This window comes from Oncorhynchus clarkii, chromosome 4, assembly GCF_045791955.1.
Source record: "Oncorhynchus clarkii lewisi isolate Uvic-CL-2024 chromosome 4, UVic_Ocla_1.0, whole genome shotgun sequence".
Taxonomy (NCBI): domain Eukaryota; kingdom Metazoa; phylum Chordata; class Actinopteri; order Salmoniformes; family Salmonidae; genus Oncorhynchus; species Oncorhynchus clarkii.
Window position 1 is genome coordinate 54,389,571 of NC_092150.1, and position 21,707 is coordinate 54,411,277.

General features: G+C 44.4%; 1 protein-coding gene across 1 annotated transcript; it reads right to left on the minus strand.

Annotated features, from left to right (window-relative positions):
• Positions 1-1,583: 1,583 nt before the first annotated feature.
• Positions 1,584-15,660, minus strand: LOC139407727 (PR domain zinc finger protein 1-like). The gene is made up of 7 exons (XM_071151581.1): positions 15,634-15,660; positions 13,329-13,607; positions 9,534-9,653; positions 8,203-8,455; positions 4,105-5,141; positions 2,378-2,506; positions 1,584-2,149 (listed from the first exon to the last, which is right to left on the minus strand). Exons 1-7 carry the CDS (start codon positions 15,658-15,660, stop codon positions 1,667-1,669), a joined length of 2,328 nt encoding a protein of 775 aa, XP_071007682.1. The 3' UTR covers positions 1,584-1,666.
• Positions 15,661-21,707: the final 6,047 nt, after the last annotated feature.

Sequence of the window (21,707 nt, forward strand, 5' to 3'; positions counted from 1 at the left end):
GGAGGAAGAGAGAGGGGGAGGGAGAGAGGGAGAGAGAGCGCTCATGAGCCTGTGCAAGAGAGAGGCCAGCGTGTGTGTGAAAGAGAGAGAGGGGAGACTGTCTTTGTGAGTGTGTGCCAGCGATGTCATTCCTTACCAGAGCTCTGAAATACAATGTGGGTTAAACTTCCCTAATGGGGCACACATGCACATACAAGGTTGGGGAGAACTGATTACATTTAAATGTAATCTGATGGCAATTTATGAATTTATCAAAAATATTGTAAATCAGTTTACAGATACTTTTGAAACACAAGATGAATACTTCTTGGGTTACTTTTAAATTCAGAAAGGATGTTTGTGGTTAAGTGTGGTAGATGGAACCGAAAGGATGCTGGTTCAAATCCCCGAGCCGACTAGGTGAAAAACCTGTCAATGTACCCTTGAAAGGCACTTAACCCTAATTGCTTGTGTAAGTATCTCTGGATAAGAGCATCTGCTAAATGACTACAATATAAATGTAAAATAAAATGTTTATGTTTTTTCAATGACATTCAATTCATCATTGAAAAAGGCACACGTTTAAGTTTGTTCCACCTGAGCGAGTCTGACCACAAGTCAGAGACCAGTATGACACACCACATCTGTTTGATGGATCCTTTTTGTCTTCTTTTAATACTTCTTACGGGGAAAGTAATCTAAAATGAATGGAAAGTAATCAGATTACATTACTGAGTTTGGGGTAATCCAAAAGTTACGTTACTGATGACAATTTTGGACAACCTACTACTACTAGTAACTGTAACCGATGACATTAAGAAAGTAACCTAACCAAGCCTACACACACACACACACACAAATGTGAATAAACACATTCAAATGTAAAGTAAGGCACATTATTTCTTTATGCATGAATTGTTTATTTTCAATTATTGCCCCACATCAAGAAATAAGAAATTACAAAAACAGATAGTAGGAAATAAAACTCTGTTATAAACATTTGATCACAAGTCTCTGTCTTTGTGGCTTCCTCAGGTTACAAAAAACTGCATAATAAATTAAGAATAAGGCTGAGGATATCATAGGTACAATACAATGTTTATATTCTCTGATAATAATGTTCTCCTAGTAAAATCCCACTTATTCACCACAGGAGGATGGTGTAAGCTTAATCGGGGAGGACAGTCTTGTGGTAATGGCTGGAGCGGAATTTGTGGAATGGTATCAAATACATTAAACACATGGTTTCCATGTGCTCTGTTGCAGTCATTTGTATGAGCAGTCCTCCCCTCAGCAGCCTCCACTGCTCTTCACATTGCCCTGAGAGTAAAAATCCCTATAATAGAAACAAAGCCTTGCTTCAAACAGTAAAGGTCACTATCAGGCCTCTGTCACCCTGATGGATTATAAGTACGTTGTCTCTTGTACTCTTTCCACACTATCATTACCGAACCAAGCTGTACTGTGCTGGCCTGGATATTTCATTTTCACATGGTCCTTTCCAGTACATTGCAAACACTATACATTGTATGTGGATGCATAACCAGGCCAGTGCAGTACAACTCGTTTTGCCATGGCTTACCTCGGCTCAGTAGCTTGAAAAGGGTATTAGTGGACTGTCACATGACCTGACTCCTGTTTGACATAGCCAGGATGCAGAGGTAGAGGGCGGCTGTGATACTGCAACCTAAGGACAGAGGATTCCCTCGACTAGTGACATATTCCCATTGGCGCCGTTAAAATGGTCGGAGCTCTTCCGCCCCAACTCCATCTCCTGCAGCAGGACGCTAGTGCTGCTGTTCCCCTTCTCCGCCTCAGCTCCAGCTGCCATTGCCTCCAGGCGTTCCGCAGCCTTGCTCAGGTCGAACTGCTCAATCGCGGCATTGACACGGTGCAGCTCCTCAACAGAGGGAACAGGGCCTGAGGGTTTGGGTCCTGAGGGGCAGAAACCCTGGAGGTGCACCTGGAGGCTGCAGTAATTGAGGTAGGCGCATAGGCAGTGTGGGCAGTGGTAGGGGCGCTCGCCAGTGTGCAGGCGCTTGTGGAGCTTGAGGTGAGCATACTGGGTGAAGCGGGCCAAGCACAGCTTACACTGATAGGGCTTCTCACCTGAGTGGAGACGCAGGTGGGTTTTGAGGTTGCTGGTGCTGCTAAAACGCTTGCGGCACACCTGAAGCGAAAGAGAGAGAGATGGGGGGGAGAAAGGATGAGAGTAATTACTTCATTAATGGTGTTTTCTTTAGCAGTAGAGTAAGATTATTATGAGATTTTACGCAGGCTTGCTTGGGAATATTATGATGTGTTATTTTGTGCTCCCATTGTCAACTTAGTGCAGTATACCATAGTGAAGAATGATGGTATCAGGGAAGCATGACATATCAGTGAAGTATCAGTATACCTGGCATTCGTGTGGCTTCTCCCCAGTGTGAACCAGGAAATGTTTCTGCAGGTGGGCCAGCTGGGTGAAGTCCTTACTGCAGGTCTGACACCTGAAGGGCCGCTCTCCACTGTGGACGCGCAGGTGGACCTGGAGACAGGAAACATAATAGCAGGAAGGAAGGAAACAGAAAGATAGACAGAGAGAGACATAAAAAGGAAATGAAAAGTGGAAAGACAAAAAACAGAGGATGAGACAAATATATTTCATGAAAAGAACAGAAAGCTCCTATACACCCAATTACCACCTTTGTTGCAGCCTGGTCTCATACACTAGCCGTAACATAGTAAAAAAAATCCAGGACACTCAAATTAGTATGATACGTTATGGTTCGTATGGTTACATAAGACAGAAGGTTACCTAAGGCAAAGTTTGGCTTTTAACATGAACGTCTAGCAACCCAAAGGTTGTGTGTTCGAATCTCATCATGGTCAACTTTAGCTTATTAGTAACTTTGTAACTATTTACTACTTGTTGTGTTAGCTAACCCTTCCCCTAACCATTTAACCAAACTCCTAAACTTAATTCCAACCTTAACCCCTAACCCCTAGCCTAGCTAACGTTAGCCCCCAACTAACGTTAGCCACAACAAATTATAATTCATAACAAATCATACTTACTGCAAATTTGTAACATACTGTACGAAAAGCCATTCATAACATATCATACAAACTGTAATTCATAACATATATATGAATTGTAATTTGTAACATACACTAGATTACCAAAAGTATGTGAACACCTGCTCGTTGAACATCTCATTCCAAAATCATGGGCATTAATATGTAGTTAGTCCCCCTTTTGCTGCTATAACAGCCTCAACTCTTCTGGGAAGAAGAGTGGGGACTTGCTTCCATTAAGCCAGAACAGCATTAGTGATGTCGGGCACTGATGTTGGGTGATTAGACTTGGCTCGCAGTTGGCGTTCCAAATCATCCCAAACGTGTTCAATGGGGTTGAGGTCAGGGCTCTGTGCAGGCCAATCAAGTTCTTCCACACTGATCTCGACAAGCCATTTCTGTTTGGACCTCGCTTTGTGCACGGGGGCATTGTCATGCTGAAACAGGAAAGATTTTCCTTCACTGGAACTAAGGGGACTAGCCCCCAAAAAATGAAAAACAGCTCCAGATCATTATTCCTCCTCCACCAAACTTTACAGTTGGCACTATGCATTTGAGCAGGTAGCACTCTCCTGGCATTCGCCAAACCCGGTTTCATCCGTCGACTGCCAGTTTTTGTCTATGGAGATTGCATGGCTGTGTGCTCAATTTTATACACCTGTCAGCAACGGGTGTGGCTGAAATAATCAAATCCACTCAATTGAAGGGGTGTCCACATACTTTTGTATCATAGGAAATGGATGATGGACATCCACAAATTAATATATACCATTACAAACCTAGCATATCATACACGTTTCAGTGTCCCATATTTGTATTTATATTGTTACATCTATCCATGAGTCCAGGTTGTCCATCGATCCAATAAAGGTGGTAATTAGGAGCGTGCAGTGTAATTGGGAGTATATACTGTTCTTTTCATACTTTGTTAGCCCATCAGCAGTTTTTTCAGGTTCTTCGTATGACCACAAACCTTTCCATAAGCAAAACTATTTCAATAATGATATCATATTAGCATAAAGTACTTGTAATCTCAGACATGGGCCATATGATCAGGGACTGACAGACCTTGAGGTTGGACAGCTGACCGAAGAGCTTGCTGCAGATGTTGCACTCGTACCGGATCTTCCCATTCTTCCGTGTGAGCGGGTAGGACAGGGTCTTGTACCCGATGACCCGTCCACCATGCCTGGCCTTCCGCAGGTCCACTGCCCCTTCCTCTGCACTGTGACTGGAGCTCAGGAGGGTGGATGTGCGCTTGGAGGGGAGGTAGTCAGAAGAGGCGGTCAGGCCCGCCAGCGGTGAGCCTCCCCTGGGTGCGAGGCAGGTTGTCATGGAAGAGGTGGCTGGTAGAGGCTGGTCATCGAAAGTGCTGCTGGCAGATGATTGATTGGGGTCACTGAAGTTGTCCGTTGGTGTCAAAGGTAGGTTTTTGAGGGAATTATTTGGTGAAGGCACATGGTCCCCAAGGTGTTTGCACCCATTGGTCGGCATACAATTGAGGTCTTTTTTGCTTTTGGTCTGTGCGAGTGGCAGATCTCTGCTGCCATTGGGCAGTGAGAGGTTTTTTGGGGTAGTGGTTAGTGCAAGCAGGAGCTCTTTGTGTACATTGGCAGATGGGCGCAGAACGTGCGGGTACACCTCAAAAGGCAGCATGTGAGGTGGAAATGGCATATGAGGAGCTATTCTGTCACTGTACTGGGGGTATGTGTGAGGTAGTAGGCTGTTAATGCCAAGCGGGAAGTGAGGTATGAGGTAGGGACTGCATAGTGAACTGGGGTACATGCGACCTGGCAATGACGACACTGTGTAATGTTGGGCTGTGATGGGGATGCCCAGGCTGGGCTTGACAGGGAAGTGCATGTGGGGGCTGACACGGCTGCTGAGGGACCTTTTGGGGTTGGGGGGGCCACAGTACGGGATGGGTGGGTAGCTGGAGTAGACCACAGAGGGGCACAGGGGTAGGACAGGGCTGCAGGTTGAGGACAGTGCCGATTCGGGGAGTCGGGGGCAAGTGGGGTCGGGCTTGGTGTGCTCCATCCTCAGGATTTCAGACATGCTGTGCCCCGTCTTCCCTGAACTCTTTCCACGAACATTGTTTTGCTCTGTGGGACAAAAAAAAGACACAGACACACATACTTAGGGTAAAGTTTTGTCACACAAAATAATCAAATCAAATCAAATTTTATTTGTCACATGCACAGAATACAGCAGACCTTACTTACAAGCCCTTAACCTACAATGCAGTAAGAAAATATTTGGTAAATAAACGCAAGTAAAAAAAAGTAACACAAAATAACAATAACGAGGCTACATACAGGGGGTACCGGTACCGAGTCAATGTGTGGGGGTAGGGGTAAAGTGACTATGCATAGATAATAAACAGCATGTAGGACCAGTGTAAAAATGGGGTCAATGCAAATAGTCCGGGTAGCCATTTGATCAATTGTTCAGCAGTGTTACGGCTAAGGGGGTAAAAGCTCCTGAGGGGGAATAGGTGTTGTCGTGCCCTCTTTACGAATGCCTTTGTGCGGTTGGACCATGATAGTTTGTTCGTTTGTTGGTGAACTTGCAGCTCTCGACACACTCCACTACAGCCCCGTCATTGTGAATTGGGGTGTGCTCGGCTCCCCTTAACCTGTAATACACAATCAGCTCCATAGTCTTGCTCACATTGAGGGATAGGTTGTTGTCCTGGCACTACACTGCCTGGTCACTGACCTCCTCCCTATAGGCTGTCTCATCATTGTTGGTGATCAGGCCTACCATCGTTTTGTTTACGATGGTATTGGAGTCGTGCTTGGCCACACAGTCATGGGTGAACAGGGAGTAAAGTTTGGACTAAGCACGCACCCCTGAGGGGCCCACGTGTTGAGGATAAGCATGTGAGATGTGTTGTTGCCTAACCTTACCACCTGGGGGTGGTCCATCAGGAAGTCCAGGATCCAGGGAGGTGTTTAGTTCCAGGTTCTTTAGCTTAGTGTTGAGCTTTGAAGGCACTATGGTTTTGAACGCTGAGCTATAGTTAATGAACAGCATTCTCACGTAGGTGTTCCTTTTGTCCAGGTGGGAAAGGGCAGTATGGAGTGCAATAGAGATTGCGTAATCTGTGGATCTGTTGGGGCGGTATGCAAATTGGAGTAGGTCTAGGGTTTCTTGAATGATGGTGTTGATGTGAGCCATGACCAGCCTTTCAAAGCACTTCATGGCTACAGACGTTGAGTGCTACGAGTCGGTAGTAATTTAGGGAGGCTACCTTGGCGTTCTTGGGCACAGGAACTATGGTGGTCTGCTTGAAACATATAGGTATTACAGACTCGGTCAGGGAGAGGATGAAAATGTCAGTGAAGACAGCCCTGCGCCCTTGTGAATGTTTACCCGTTTAAAGGCCTTACTCACATCGGTTACAGAGAGTGTGATCACACAGTTGTCCGAAACAGCTGGTGCTCTCATCCATGGTTCAGTGTTGCTTGCATCGAAGTGTGCATAGAAGTTATTTAGCTTGTCTGGTAGGCTCGCATCACTTGGCAGCTCGCGGCTTTGCTTCCCTTTGTAGTCCGTAATAGTTTGCAAGCCCTGCCACATCCGACGAGCATTAGAGCCGGTGTAGTAGGATTCAATCTTAGTCCTTCATTGACACTTTACCTGTTTGATGGTTTGTCGGAAGGATTTCCTTAAAAGTGTCTGGATTAGCACAGATCTGTGGAAAAAGTACCATAAAACTATCATTTGCAGCGTGATAAGTTTAGTCACCAGTGCGATGCATTGGATCCACAGGACACAATCGTGAGATGCAGTCTTTGGAATTCACATTGAATGATATTCCTTCTCAACCTTTTTGAAATGTTATTGTTATCTTGCGTGCCGTCAATTGCTTGTGCCGAATGTCACCACTAATGATCACACTAACTGCACTGGGGTGAGAACTCACACAGTGACTTCACACAAAGCAACAAAGGGTTAAAGTTTCCCGAAAGCCTATCAGTGTATTAACTTTATCTGTCTGACTAATTGCATTGTGTCACATCAGCACTAGTCTAACCTATGACAAATTTAAGAGTTGGTGTCACAAAGCCAAAACTTTTATTTCCACCTAACGGCCTAACTTTTTGTTGAATTCAGAATACCTCTGAAAAAGGCTCTCAATAAAGAAGAAGATATCCGTAGCTAGATCAAATACTGTACTGTCAGGGATTGGTGACACACACACAGAGAGAGAGAGACACAGACAGACTCCAATTTGTTCCACAGGACCACCCCTCCCTCTCTTCCTGAGAGGTGAGCACTCAGGCAAACTAACAACCAACACTCTTGGAGATAGCAATCTGTCAGCGGGAACGCCTTGCCAGGAAGTTCAAGTAGTCAATGGAGCACTTCCTCCCGCTCTTCCTCTTCAAGAGCAGCCAAATGAATAAGGGAAACCTTCCAGAGAACTGTCAGCACCTCAACACCCCCCCTCCTGGATTGTTGTGTGTGTGTGTGTGTGTGTGTGTGTGTGTGTGTGTGTGTGTGTGTGTGTGTGTGTGTGTGTGTGTGTGTGTGTGTGTGTGTGTGTGTGTGTGTGTGTGTGTGTGTGTGTGTGTGTGTGTGTGTGCGTGAGCGCGTGTGTGTGTGTGTGAAAAAAGGGACATTTAAACTTTGCCTTGAGACCTGAAATTAGTCTCTCCCTATTGAGACAAAACCACTCCTGGTGACACCTGGAGCTAGATCTTATCTCCTTTCTTTTCTCTCCTCACAAAGGCCTGTGGGTGTGACTTTTATTACTAGGTAAACACCCACACAAAGAGTTTGTAAGTCGACTGGATCATTGACTGAGCGTTTTTGGCTTCGAATAACCACCTACATCCACCCATTGCTCTGGTAAACTCTAGGGATGGCTCTCTACTCCTTTCAATGCGTTGTGTCGAACACGCATTGACCATATTGCTTTTCACATCCCCTCACCACAGTGAATACAAGTCCCACAGACCCCATATTGTCCCATTCTGTATTAGATTGGATCAAATGGGATTGGATCCGTTAGGCTGGTCTAGTATAACTTATTAAGTACATTAGTTCCAGGCTTGATTCCTATATGAATCTGATGTTAGTCGAGGAGGCCACAAAACAGCAACTTGCTGCCAGATGTAGCTCCTCTGCATTTCAGAATCCATCTCAAAAACGTACCAATTCTCTCCGTGAAGAGCTCTCCGGGGGGCGGGTAGTTGAGACGGTGGGCGAACTCCGGGCAGTACCACACCAGCAGCTCCTGGCCCGGTGACACGGCTCTCACCGTGTAGAAGTAGATGGCCATGCCAGTCTGGCACGCCGCCAGGTTCTGGTCCTCTGGACGACGGGCCGGGTTGACGTAGCGCATCCAGTTACTCTTCTCCTCGTCCAAGCCATCCAGGATGTGATGTAACCGACCCTCTGAGAATACCTGGAGAGAGACAAGAGAGGGAGAGAGAATTAGATGACTACATCAACACAACCTTCTCCCACGGCTCTGAAACCTAAGATATGGCATCAATCCAGTAATATGACGTGAGAAAGGAAGTCACTCAGGATGTTGTTCTATCTATCATATAAGGTGTGGAGGGATTTGGTTAGTGGTGGTAGTGGTGGGGTACCCGGTGTGGTCATAATGTGTTGTTGTTTCTACCGGAATGACAGTAGCACAACTCTACTCGAGTCAGTTCACAACTGACTGTGTTGTATCACTCTAATTTCAATGTCATACCTACAGTATGTACCAATGCAGCACACCTAAATGGTTAGACATTCCTGGAGAGCAACAAAAAAAAAAGATCCTTCTCTCTGGATTTGTGCTCTACCACAGTTTTCCACTCAATCTGCTTTATATCACTTTGTTTGTTGGTCTTTGTCTGGAAGCAGTGTTGTTTGCAGATTGACTCATGACTTTACAGAGTCCAGGTTGTCTATGTGATGGCTGTGTTAATCTCATGTCTGTGGAGTGGCCCAGTTGTTTAGATATTGTGTCGGGACTGTGTATAGTCTGTTGGTCTGTGTCATGACTATGCTGTTTGCAGGCCTAAACCGTTAGCTGTGTGTATGCAAGTGGAAGTCGTGGCTCGCAGGCCCTAGGCCACTTCCTTGCTTAGTCAGTGTGAGAGTCAGTGTGTGTGTGTGTGTGTGTGTGTGTGTGCGCGTGTGTGTGTGTGTTTCCCAGCAGTGAGACCATGGCACTGCCGAGAGGAGCAGTGAGTGGAAAAGCACTGCTTCACTGAAACCGAACAGCTGTGTGTGTGACCTCCTCCCCAACGAGAAGACACACGCACACACACCTTCACACACAACCTTTACAGTAAAGCAAAAAATAACACATTGACATAAAAACACAAGCGCACCCAAGCGCACACACACACACACACACACACGCACACACACACATTACACAGGATGTGAGACCACAAGTGTCAATTTGTGCAATCCCTCTACCCCCTGTAGAAGTGAACAGAATTTGACCTCAATGAGATCTCACAATGCCCCTCACTTACTCTCCAGAAGTACTTCCTGTTGGCATCTTTGGGCACCATGTCATTGCTGTAGGTCTGGCCCACCAGAGGGCCGAACCGTGTCCCCTTCTGAATGAGCTCCCGACTGGTCACCCCAAGCACCTGTACAACACAGGAAGGAGGAAGGGGAGGACCATCCTCCTCAGTGAATTTCATAAAAATAACCATTCTAAAACATTTAAAAAGTTATATTTTCTCGATGAAACTATAGTAAATATAATCACGTCACCAATTAATTGATTAAAACACTATTTTGTAAAGAAGGTCTACAGTAGCCTCAGCAGCACCCTGTAGGGTAGCACCATGGTGTAGCCGGAGGACAGCTAGATTCCGTCTTCCTTTGAGTGCATTGACTTCAATACAAAACCTAGGAGGCTCACCCCCCTCCATAGACTTACTCAGTAATTATGACAACTTCCAGAGGATGTCCTCCAACCTATCAGAGCTCTTGCAGCATGAACTGACATGTCCACCCAATCAAATGATCAGAGAGTGAATCTCATACTGAAAGCATGAGCTACAGCTAGCTAGCACTGCAGTGGTGAGTAGTTGACTCAAAGGGAGAGAGAGAGAGAGAGAGAAAGAGAGAGAGACAATAGTTGAACAGTTTTGAACAAATGTCTTTATTCCAAAATTAAGGAGAAGCAAGAGAGAGATAGCGAGAGAGAGATTGTCTTTTTTTCAGTTTCACTTACTTATCTATTAAATGCAGATAGCTAGTTTCGCCTACTCAAACACCCTGGTCAAACAGAGGGATGGTATGTTAGCTAGCTGGCTATGACTATCCAACACAACACTCTTCCAAGTCAAGGTAAGCTTTGGATTTACAAATGTATTGCCACCGCTGCCGGCATAAATGCTAAACTGCTTACTGACTGTACACTGTAACGTTACTGCATGATTGTAGCAGGTTTACGAACACATTAGTTCTATTATCAATGCTGACTATGACGTTACTTTAGCTAATATGGTGACACGGATTTTCGGCAGGATAGAACAGCCGACAAGGGGTGGTGGTCTATGTATATTTGTAAACAACAGCTGGTGCACAAAATCTAAGGAAGTCTCGAGGTTTTGCTCACCTGAGTTAGAGTATCTCATGATAAGCGGTAGACCACACTATTTACCAAGAGACTTGTCATCTATATTCTTCCTGGCTGTCTATTTAACACCACAAACCAATGCTGGCACTAAGACCAATGAGCTGTATACGGCCATAAGGAAACAGGAAGACACTCATCCAGAGGCAGCGCTCCTAGTGGCCGGGGACTTTAATGCAATCCGTTTTACCTAATTTCTACCAGCATATTAAATGTGCAACCAGAGGGCAAAATCTCTAGACCACCTTTACTCCACACACAGAGACATGAGCAAAGCTCTCCCGCCATTTGGTAAACTAAACGCCTCCCTCTGCAAGAGGATTCCTGACGGGCCGCCCCCAATTGGTAAGGTAGGTAACAACATATCCGCCACACTGATCCTCAACACTGAGGCCCCTCAGGGGTGCATGCTCAGTCCCCTCCTGTACTCCCTGTTCACTCATGACTGCATGGCCAGGCACGACTCCAACACCATCATTATGTTTGCCGATGACAACAGTGGTAGGCCTGATCACCGAGAGCGATAAGACAGCCTATAGGGAGGAGGTCAGAGACCTGGCCGTGTGGTGCCAGGACAACAACCTCTCCCTCAACGTGATCAAGACAAAGGAGATTGTGGACTCCAGGAAAAGGAACTGTGAAGCCAGCTGTATAGCCTATTGCCTGCTTCTGTTTTTAAGTATTTTATTAAATGTGAACAATGTTGTTTCTGTTTGGTGCTTTTCATTAATCCATGCATAGCTGTTCTTTATATGGCCTAAAATAAATGTGTTCATCTGGGCACAATACAACATGTATTGGATAACGGCACAATTATGGGGCTTGGGCTGATTAAATGTTGTAAATGTATTTCATGTATTTAATATAGGTCTTATCAGGCTCAGGTAGCATCAGGTTTGAATATTCATGCTGATCAAAGCTCTAATCAAATGTAAACATATTTAAATGCTTTATACTGCTTTTGAATGACACCTTTTGTTTTGACAGGAAACACAGGGTTACAGGAGAAAAGTTATTTATTCTCGGGATGGAACATTTGTAAAATACCGGGAAAATATTAAACTCTGATACTGACTGTGTAATGGGTGCGTGTTGGTGGCAGGGAAGTCAGGCCCAGGAGAACGAACTTGGTATAAACAGAGTCGTTTAATAAGTTCTGACCAAACTCCAAAAACCAAAATATATAAAAATAACAAAGTGGGTACAAAACCCGTCGCACACCAACACATACTAGCACAGTCACATACAATAAAAACAATCTCCGACAAGGACATGAGGGGAAACAGAGGGTTAAATACACAACATGTAATTGATGGGATTGGAACCAGGTGTGAAGGAAGTCAAGACAAAACCAATGGAAAATGAAAAATGGATCAGTGATGGCTAGAAGGTCGGTGACGTCGATCGCCAAACACCGCCCGAACAGGGAGAGGGACCGAGTTCGGAGGAAGTCGTGACAGACTGACTGAACAAGCTCCTCAAAGACAAAGAGGGAATAGGAAGGGAGCCTGAATTTGTTCATATTGACAAGCGCTGCCCATGCCCTTAGATCAGACACACTTTGATTCTAGTCATGTCTGAATACTCTTAACAATCCAGTGGAACCATTACGTTCACCTATCCAGTCATCTCAGATCTGTGAACATGTCAAGGAACGGTGGTAGGAAGGATCCATTTTGAAAGAATTTAAACATGGCCTCAGTCTCATTCCTGTCTCCTGTTCAGTAAGGCTCCGGATTTCACTTAGTGGAAATCTACTTCGCACTCATCAATTCATGACTAAGTTCAAATTTGACGTAAGAGGAATTTAGGATTCGACTCTGAACATCAGCCTGCCCGCCCAACCACTTTTCTTTCTTTCATCTTGGTCAAACTAGCTGATATACTTCTTGGACTGGAGATTATTTACGATCAGTAGCAAAGGTCTCAGTGTCTCCGCTTTACAGTTTAATGGCAAGGGACATTGGGAACGGGGAATGTAAAGTATAGTATCCACCTGATCACAGGCTGTGGCTGTGAAGACAGAGGTTGCGCCCCAAACGGCACAATATTCCCTATTTGGTGCACTACTTTTGACCAGGGCCCATAGGGAAACCTTATGGTCAAAAGCAGTGCACTAAATAGGGAATATTGTGCCGTTTGGGACGCTCCCAGTGGCTATTGTCTTGCCATCTGTCTTAAGATGTACACAGCGTAAAAGACACAGAGAGGAAAAGCTGGAAAGACAAAGAGAAATCTTCCTCCCGAGGAATGATGGAAGGATGGAAGGATGTGGGAGTGATGTAAGGGGAGTTTTCCAAAATGCACACACAGAACAAATATAGTACAGCCGTATGTACATGCATAAACACACACACACACACACACACACACACACACACTACACAGACCCATTATGAACAGATAGGCATACATTCTCATGCATGTGCGCATACGTACCTGTGTGCACGCAAACACACTGAGACGCACACACCCAAACACACACAAGCACACACAAACACACTAGGTCCCCACAAAGAAACACAATGCCCACTCATTCTCCCACACACACACGAAAACACAAACACTCAGACATACCTGCATTCAAATACTAACTCTCTCAATCTCAACTTTAATTTTTTAAGCACATCCCCCATTTCCAGGAAAGTTTGGTCTTCACGCTTTCAGTATAACCTACCTCTGCAGAGTCAGGGCAGCGTTTCAGGACCAAGTTTCGGGGTAGAGACCTCTCAGCCTTGGTCTGGTTCTCTGGGTGGTTACCCGGGTGCAACGGGTGGTCCTTCAAGATGTAGGTGCACCTCTCCTGGAACTCGGCCTCACTCCAGAGGGTCATGTCTATGTCCTGGAGGTTCGAGTCGGTCAGGGTCAGGGTGTGGGTGGAGACCGATGTAGTGTGGGGAAAGGGGGAGCCATCTGGGGTTAACATGGCTGTGCTGTTCTGGGAGGAAGAGGAGGCCTAAGGAATAAGACCACAGAAGAGTATGAGAACTATGATGTGCATTAGCCCAAATAATTGAGGAAGTCAATTTCCATTTTTTTCTTGTACCTGCTTATAGGCTTTTCTCTCTGCCCTCCCTCCCTCCCTCCCTCCCTCCCTCCCTCCCTCCCTCCCTCCCTCCCTCCCTCCCTCCCTCCCTCCCTCCCTCCCTCCCTCCCTCCTATAGAATTGAAAGAGCATGAAGCATCACAAACAGCGGATGAAGTGTGCTGAAGGAGGAAGCTCTACTCTGTTTTGAATGGAGCTAAAATTAGAAGCAAGGAAGCTGAGGTGTGAGACAGTCAGAGACGGAAGGAGATGGCGGAGGGGTAAGAGTGTTGTCAATCAGTCGGAGAGGGGTGTCCTAACTAACTTTCCCAACGAACACTACCGGACAAACAAACTTCAAACGGTAGCGCCCATCCCTGCACCATCGCCACCCACCGTTCCAAACATCCTGTGACCATCCAAAGCACGATGGCAGGCTATAAGAAGAGGTTCCTGCGCACGTCAGCCGAGGCGCGGTGACCACCACTTTCACAAGTAGGAAACCAGTGTTCCCCGTGAATCAGTCCAGACTTCCTCTCTACACTGACTGGGACCTGGCTCTCGTCCCAGTTACCTGCCTCTCTGTTCGTCTGTTCCTCTGTCTTTCTGTCTGGTGTTCGACCCGGACATTCTCTTTTCACGTTGTCCTTTCCAGCACGGTTCCAGCAGCTATGATGGATGCGTGACCAAGCCAGTGTATTACAGCCCGGGATCCACTCAGTAGTGTGAAAAAGCTTTAATTAAGACTGGACATGAACAGGACTAGAGTTAGTATGAAAAAGGCCAATCCTAGAGCGCCTTACCGCAGGTGTAAACCTGTGGTAAGTGCAGAGGTGTGGGTGGAGTAAATGTTGCGAAAGGTCAGAAGCTGGTGATTTGAAATGCCATTTAGCAGACGGTTTTATCCAAAGCGACTAGTCAAGCAGGCAATACATTTGACATATGAGTAGTCCTGGAAATCGAACCCCCTATCCGAGCATTGCAATCACCGTGTTCTACCAACGGAGCTACAGGGGACCAGTTTTGCTCTTATTTTTCAAGTTATCCCAGTTGATGGTATACGGCTCAAGTTGAAGTGTCCTAACTTTTCTTATCTATTCCCTTTCTGAATGGATTGTAAGTCCTCCAAAAATGTATGTAGACTGGTTTGACATCTTCTCCTCAACACCCTTTGAAATGGTCACAACATAGCACATAAAATAATAATTATAATAATAATTATAAATGTTTTAATACCAGCGATATCTTATTAGAACGTGTATCATGCTCATCCATATGAGGAGAGGAAACTGATCTTCTCTTGTACTGTACACTCATCGACCAAGATTGATGGATGACATTTCACGTTTCTTTGGTACGCATCACCGCAGAGTGGAATGAGTCTCACAACAGACGGGGAAAGCTCACTCTGAAACCATGAAGCTATGAAACTGCACCCTGAAATCAATGCATGATGAGCCAAAGAGACACAGCTGTGGCCTCATGAGAAGTTGTAAATGGTTGACTTTTAAAAATATCACCATTACGTCCTTAACACCTTATGGCACAAAGGAAGACTTTTGTAAGAGGAGTGGTGTGAAATCTGTGAGTGACTGAAAACGAATAGTTTCACAAACTTCATGAAAGCCTACAACTCAAAGATCTAATAATGAAAGCCTACAACTCAAATCTATTTCATTGTATGACACTGTCACACCAATTGACACAAAAATGTAAATTTAGGAAGTGGAGTGATGTGAAATCTGTGCAGTGTATGACTGAAAACATACAGAACTTTCACAAACTTCATGAAAACTCATATATCACTATCGCTGTCTCACCATCACACGTCACATTATGACACAAAAAAATTACTTTAGGTGTAATCTGGGCTGTCCTAATTTCTACATACACACAGCGCACACTATAGTAGAATGAGAATAATAGTGGGATGGTAAAGGAGAGGTGGAGTACTTACTGTGAAGCCTTGAGAGGAGCCACACATAGAGCAGCTTATCTGTATCCTCGAGTGCCTGTGTAATTGATGGTCCCTCTCCTTCCTTCTCTTTCCCCTTCTCCCTCGCGCTCTCTCTGATGAGATTCTTATACTGCGTGTACCTGTTGCAACTGAGGGACAGTGGTGTGTGTGGGTTTCTCTCTCTCTCTCGGGTGTGTGGGTCTGCCCGCTCTCTTCCTCCCGTATCTCCCTCCTCTGTGTGTGAGACTCCTCCTTGGGGGAAGTTATCTGTTCATCTATATATCGCTTATTCACTCACTCTCTGCCCCGGGGGCTCGTGCTGAGATAAGAAGAACAACAAGAGCTTTCTCTCCGGGAGGTGCGTCGCGGGTCACACAGATATGTCCGCTTCAGACACACATCTTTCTCCTTTTTCTTTTTTTCCTGAGATTCTAACACAACCCCCCTTTTCCGTCTTCCTTGGGTGTGAATGCATATATGTCAAGCGATGTTGTTCTACGTTGTGTTTGTGGGCCTAATTTAAGATTTTAGGAAAAGAGAGGGGCTATGAGACCGTGTTTGTTTGAAAAGATTCAAATAAGTTGACTTTTTCTTGGCAGTTCTTTGAAACTGAGAGTTGAATTCAAATTGAAACCAAGACTTTGGTTAGTTTCCAAAACACGACCACAACCATAATTTCAAGAGCTTAAATGTAAATGTTTCCTACAGGTTCTGCCTTGACAAAATGACATAGACTAGGTCTATAACTCTCACATCATTGAAGTGTCACGGCTGTCACTTGAAGTATCTGCGAACATTCTGTATTTAGCTGAAGTGTTCTGAAGTTGAGGACAAAATGTAAGGCTTTGTGAATGTCTAGAAATCGGATCTACCCCCTTGCTTGACAGCTGCGGTCTGAAATAATGTTAATGAAGACATCAGTATTTGGCATTTGACTGGCATAAATGTACACATACAATGCAGGGTCAAGAGAGCTTGTTCAGCCCTAGCACGTGATAACCAGGTTATAACCATGTCATAATAGCTGACATAACTTGTAATAAAATGGTCATAACACTGTCATGGCCCATATATTTACACCTGTTGTGACATATATTGCGTTATTTTATGGCTGGTTATGACACCTACATAAGAGTGTCAAATCCATATTTATTCTAATAATTTATTCCCTGACAATAAGTTTCCTTTCGTTTGAAAGTTTGTTTCTTGTTGTTGTAATGAATTCTTTACAGTAGTTTTTTTTCATAATGTTCATAATCTCACTATGACCATCCAGTGTCACTTTACTTGAACTAAGAAAATACACTTTATGACACTGTCATGAAGCATTATGACCTCCCTATGTCGCTTTACTTGAACTAAGAAAATACACTTTATGACACTGTCATGAAGCATTATGATCTCCCTATGTCGCTTTACTTGGACTAAGACAATACACTTTATGACACTGTCAAGAAGCATTATGACCATCATAATCATATAAACCAGATAGACCTATCATGTACAAGCCCTTATATCAGTCATCAGTCACATAGAGGGTGTCTTGTCCTTCTCCTGAAATCTGCTCCTGCATTCATCCCAGTCATCAGCAACAGAGCATTGGAGTAAATTCATGTCTGACATCAATGTGTGAACGATTACAATAATCATTTAACAAGGTCAGTAAAAAAACATACTGTTGACACATAGGCTATGGTGTAAGGGAGTGTTTTGCCTTGTGTGGTTGGTTTTGTGGATTTAGCCACTCTTATGCAGGTGTCATAACCAGCCATAAATTAATTACCGGAGTTGGTTTTGTGAGTTTTGACACTCTTATGCAGGTGTCATAACCAGCCATAAATGAATTACCGGAGTTGGTTTTGTGACGTTTGACACTCTTATGCAGGTGTCATAACTAGCCATAAATGAATTACCGGAGTTGGTTTTGTGACGTTTGACACTCTTATGCAGGTGTCATAACCAGCCATAAATTAATTACCGGAGTTGGTTTTGTGGATTTAGACACTCTTATGCAGGTGTCATAACCAGCCATAAATTAATGTTTGTAAACAATGGGATTGTAAACAAACACTTTATAGCCTCAAAACATGGTTAAAATTATAATGTTGATTTCATGGATGGTCAGTCCTTGCAACTGTAGATTTGATGATGGTTGCATTTCTTCAAGACCCATTTTTCAGCTGTTTGCCAATAACAGTGGTGGGGTGGTGCTTTGTTATTGTTTGAACTGCATACTGCCCCTTTAACTTCAGAAACAAACTGTTGACAACTGTTTTCAAATTCTATGACATTGTTACATGACACAATGTGTTTTTGCCCGGTAGGTAGTTTCACAAAACCAAAGTCATGTGTTGTAGCCTCTTACTTGAGGAGTGTTGTTTTGTACCACTGTTGATTCGGCATGATGCCAGACAGCCAGGCAGTTCTGACAGAGTGAAATGAGAGGATTTACGCTTGGCACGCACCACAAAAAACAATGGCAAGTGCCTACAACAGAAAGAGAATGTGTGTGTGTGTGTGTGTGTGTATATCAGGATAAGGTACTTTGATGCATGCATGTGAACTTTGAAGCTCTCCCTCTCTCTCTCTCTCTCTCCCCCTCCCCTCTCTGTGTGGTGTCCATGTCGTTCCTGTCTCCTATCCTGCTACACACCACACCAGGGTCATAATTAGAGCCGTTGACAAGAAGTGCGGTATAATCTCAAGTCCCCTTCTCTTTCCTCCCTCTCTCTCCCCCACCTCCACCAGACATCTTATTCATCACAGTCTGTGGAGGGTGAGCTGTCTTCTGCTCACCCGTCCTCTATTAGTCACACACGTGCACCTGTATATGCGTGGTGTTATGTCTCTCGGGGTGCATAACCACGTCTTTATAACAAGTCAATAGCGCTAGGAATTCAGGTCAACCATTTATCTGAAACGTGATCATTTCAAGACACACTTTACCCATGACACTCTGCGGCACAACTATGGTATGTATGTGGTATTGGATGAGTACATTTGTTGTTGAAAACATGACCATGTACTACAGAAAGAATAGCTGAGATCTATACAAAGATTATACTACAAACTACTGCAATAAATGTAAGCATGTCACCTGAGTGTCAGTAATTAAGTCAGTCTGTCTCTTTGCCAGACATACAATGGCCGTCTCTCCGTGTTTCCATAATGACAGAGTGTGAAGGCATGTGCCTAGGTAGCTGGATGGAGCAACCGTGAAGTATTCACATATTACATGAAGGGTTTTGGAAACATTCTTAGACTGATATTGTCACGATCGTTTAGAGATGGATTGGACCAAGGTGCAGCGTGGTAGGCGTACATCACACATTTATTCATTGACCACCACGTAAAGTTGTGTGGCGCTAACACAGCAACTAACCAAAAACAAGATCCCACAACTAAAGGTGGGAAAAAAGGCTGCCTAAGTATGATCCCCAATCAGAGACAACGATAGACAGCTGGCTCTGATTGGGAACCATACCCGGCCAACAAAGAAATAGAAAAACTAGAATGCCCACCCAAATCACACCCTGATCTAACCAAATAGAGAAATAAAAAGGCTCTCTAAGGTCAGGGCGTGACAGATATAGACATGAAAGACCAAGTGTCTCCTCCTGTCTCCTCCTCCTTTGACAAAACATAATTGGAATGTGTTCAATAATGTGTCGTTAAAATCCTTAAGTCTACTGATGCACCCGTGTGTCAACGTAATAAACAAATTGGCTTGGGCTGCATCTCAATCCATCGCCTATGTTGGTCTTCTCATGAAAACATCTAATGTATCCGAATGGTTTGGACTTCAAATGTATATGAACCAACTATGGAAAGAGGAGATTCTCACAAAACACCAGGATGGTGTTCTCCTACATCGCCCACCAGTGCCACAGGACTCGTCTGAAGGTAACCAGTACCGGTTTAAAAAATGAATGGAAGTATGGAGGTAGTTTTGAGCCAACGCCCAAGAAACATTTGTAAAAAAAATAACTAAAATATACACTTCAAAAACATAATCCTTATGATAAAAATGTACTGTCTTTTTGTTGCCATTTATGAAAGTGTTATTCAATATGTTTCTATGGGCTACAGAATTAAAGACCAATTTCAATATTTTATTAAAAACATTTTTTTTTTATACCTACAGGGGTCCTAAAATTCCGAATCAATTAGCTAAATGATCCATTGATATGACCATCTTAAAACAGTGTAAATCTGTGACACTCCATTTAGTGTGATATGTTACGTTATGTTAGCTAAAATGCTACAGTTGTCACCGACGCAACTCAAACACGCAATCTTTGGTCTGTCTGTCTGTCTGTCTGTCTGTCTGTCTGTCTGTCTGTCTGTCTGTCTGTCTGTCTGTCTGTCTGTCTGTCTGTCTGTCTCTCTCTTGTAAATATTTGTATTTCTCCTCATCCCATTCATCCTGAGGTTGAATGAAGAAATAACTCTCTAATGCTCTCTCTTTCTCCTTCCCTGCATCAGGTCTGTCTCCATGTCATCGTCCTCCTCCCTCCTGTCTAATCTACTGTTGACAGGACAATGGTTATTATTGTTATTTCATTCTGAGAGGAATGCTGCTAGTGACGGAACGGCTTTGTTAAGGAGCACTGGTGATACCACCCACCCTGTTACTGGACTGGACTGACTGACGAAGACTGCCTGTGTGTGATCCTCATCTCATTAATACTCTACATAAGACATCTCCTACAGGTCCCCTCCACCCATTCACCATAACCCAAACGGACACTCTTGAACTTTAAATGCCACTTAAGGAAGTGCAGTTTAGTACCCTCGGGTGATACACGTCTCTGTCTCAGATGCTTTAAAACACTCCTTTCATTGTCTTCCTCCTCATTACTGAGACGATGACAAATGTTGAGGCGGAAAATTGTGAAAGGACACACACTTAAAAGAACAAAAGTACACTTGAAATTAGTACACATACAAGTACACTCGCAAGTACACACACACATATACAAAACACACACACACAAACACAAAGATAAACATAACACTTTGACACATCCCATAGTGCATAAACAAAAAGATGGATGTCATCGGAAGTGGCAATCTGTCTGACAAATGCACACTGCTGTGGAGATCTCTTTCATGTAGACTGAAATGGTCTCGGAGGAAACAGGAAAACATATCACTGTAGTTGAGTGTTGACACCGTCTATGAATAGTAATAGATTTTTCACTCTCTCTATCTCTATCATTCGCTCCTTGTCCCTAGCCCTCCCTCCCCCTTCTCTTTCTCTCTTTCTCACTCTCTCTCTCCGTCTCACCCTTTCTCTCTCTCTCTCATTCCCTCTCCCCTTCCTTCCTTCCTCCCTACCTATCTCCCTCCTTTTCACGCTCTTTGCGTCTCAGAGCTTCAGCCCCATACCTCTCAGATTCCTGACATATTTCAAGGTAACCACTGAACAAACACCAGTAAACCTGATCAGCAGTCACACTGACGCGGAGGTAGATTTTCCCTTACAGTCACAGACAGACAGACTTCGCTCTAAATAACGTTACCGAGAAAAGGTGTGTGTGTGTGTGTGTGTGTGTGTGTGTGTGTGTGTGTGTGTGTGTGTGTGTGTGTGTGTGTGTGTGTGTGTGTGTGTGTGTGTGTGTGTGTGTGTGTGTGTGTGTGTGTGTGTGTGTGTGTGTGTGTGTGTGTCACCAATCCCTGACAGTACAGTATTTGATCAAGCTATGGATCTCTTCTTCATAACACTCGATCATTAAAGGGGAAGCCTCAGTTTCAGTTTTCTGTGATGAGTATACTGTTCAGGAATGGTTGTATACAATAAAAGGGGATTTTTACTGCAACTTAATGACAACATCAATGACATCATCAGGTGCCATAGTGTCTGTCTGCGTCTCTTTGTCTGTCACTCCCCCTCTCTCTCTCTCTCTCTCTCGGAAACCTTGAGTAGAGCTATTACACTTAGGTGAGGTCACATGTGCGTGCCCGAGTTTCTGTGTACAACTCCATCTCTTTCTCTCTCCCTCCTCTATCCCTCCCCCCTCTATCCCTCCCTCTTTCTCCCCCTCTCTCAGGGCCACTCAGACAGGCCAGGC

Coding starts and splice junctions, on each gene's coding strand:
- LOC139407727 (XM_071151581.1), bottom strand. CDS start 15,660: ATGTGTGGCTCCTCTCAAGGCTTCACA. Junction 5,142..8,202: donor GCTCTTCACGGAGAGAATTG/GTACGTTTTTGA, acceptor TTTGTCCCACAG/AGCAAAACAATGTTCGTGGA. Junction 2,507..4,104: donor GTCAGCTGTCCAACCTCAAG/GTCTGTCAGTCC, acceptor TCCTGTCTCCAG/GTCCACCTGCGCGTCCACAG.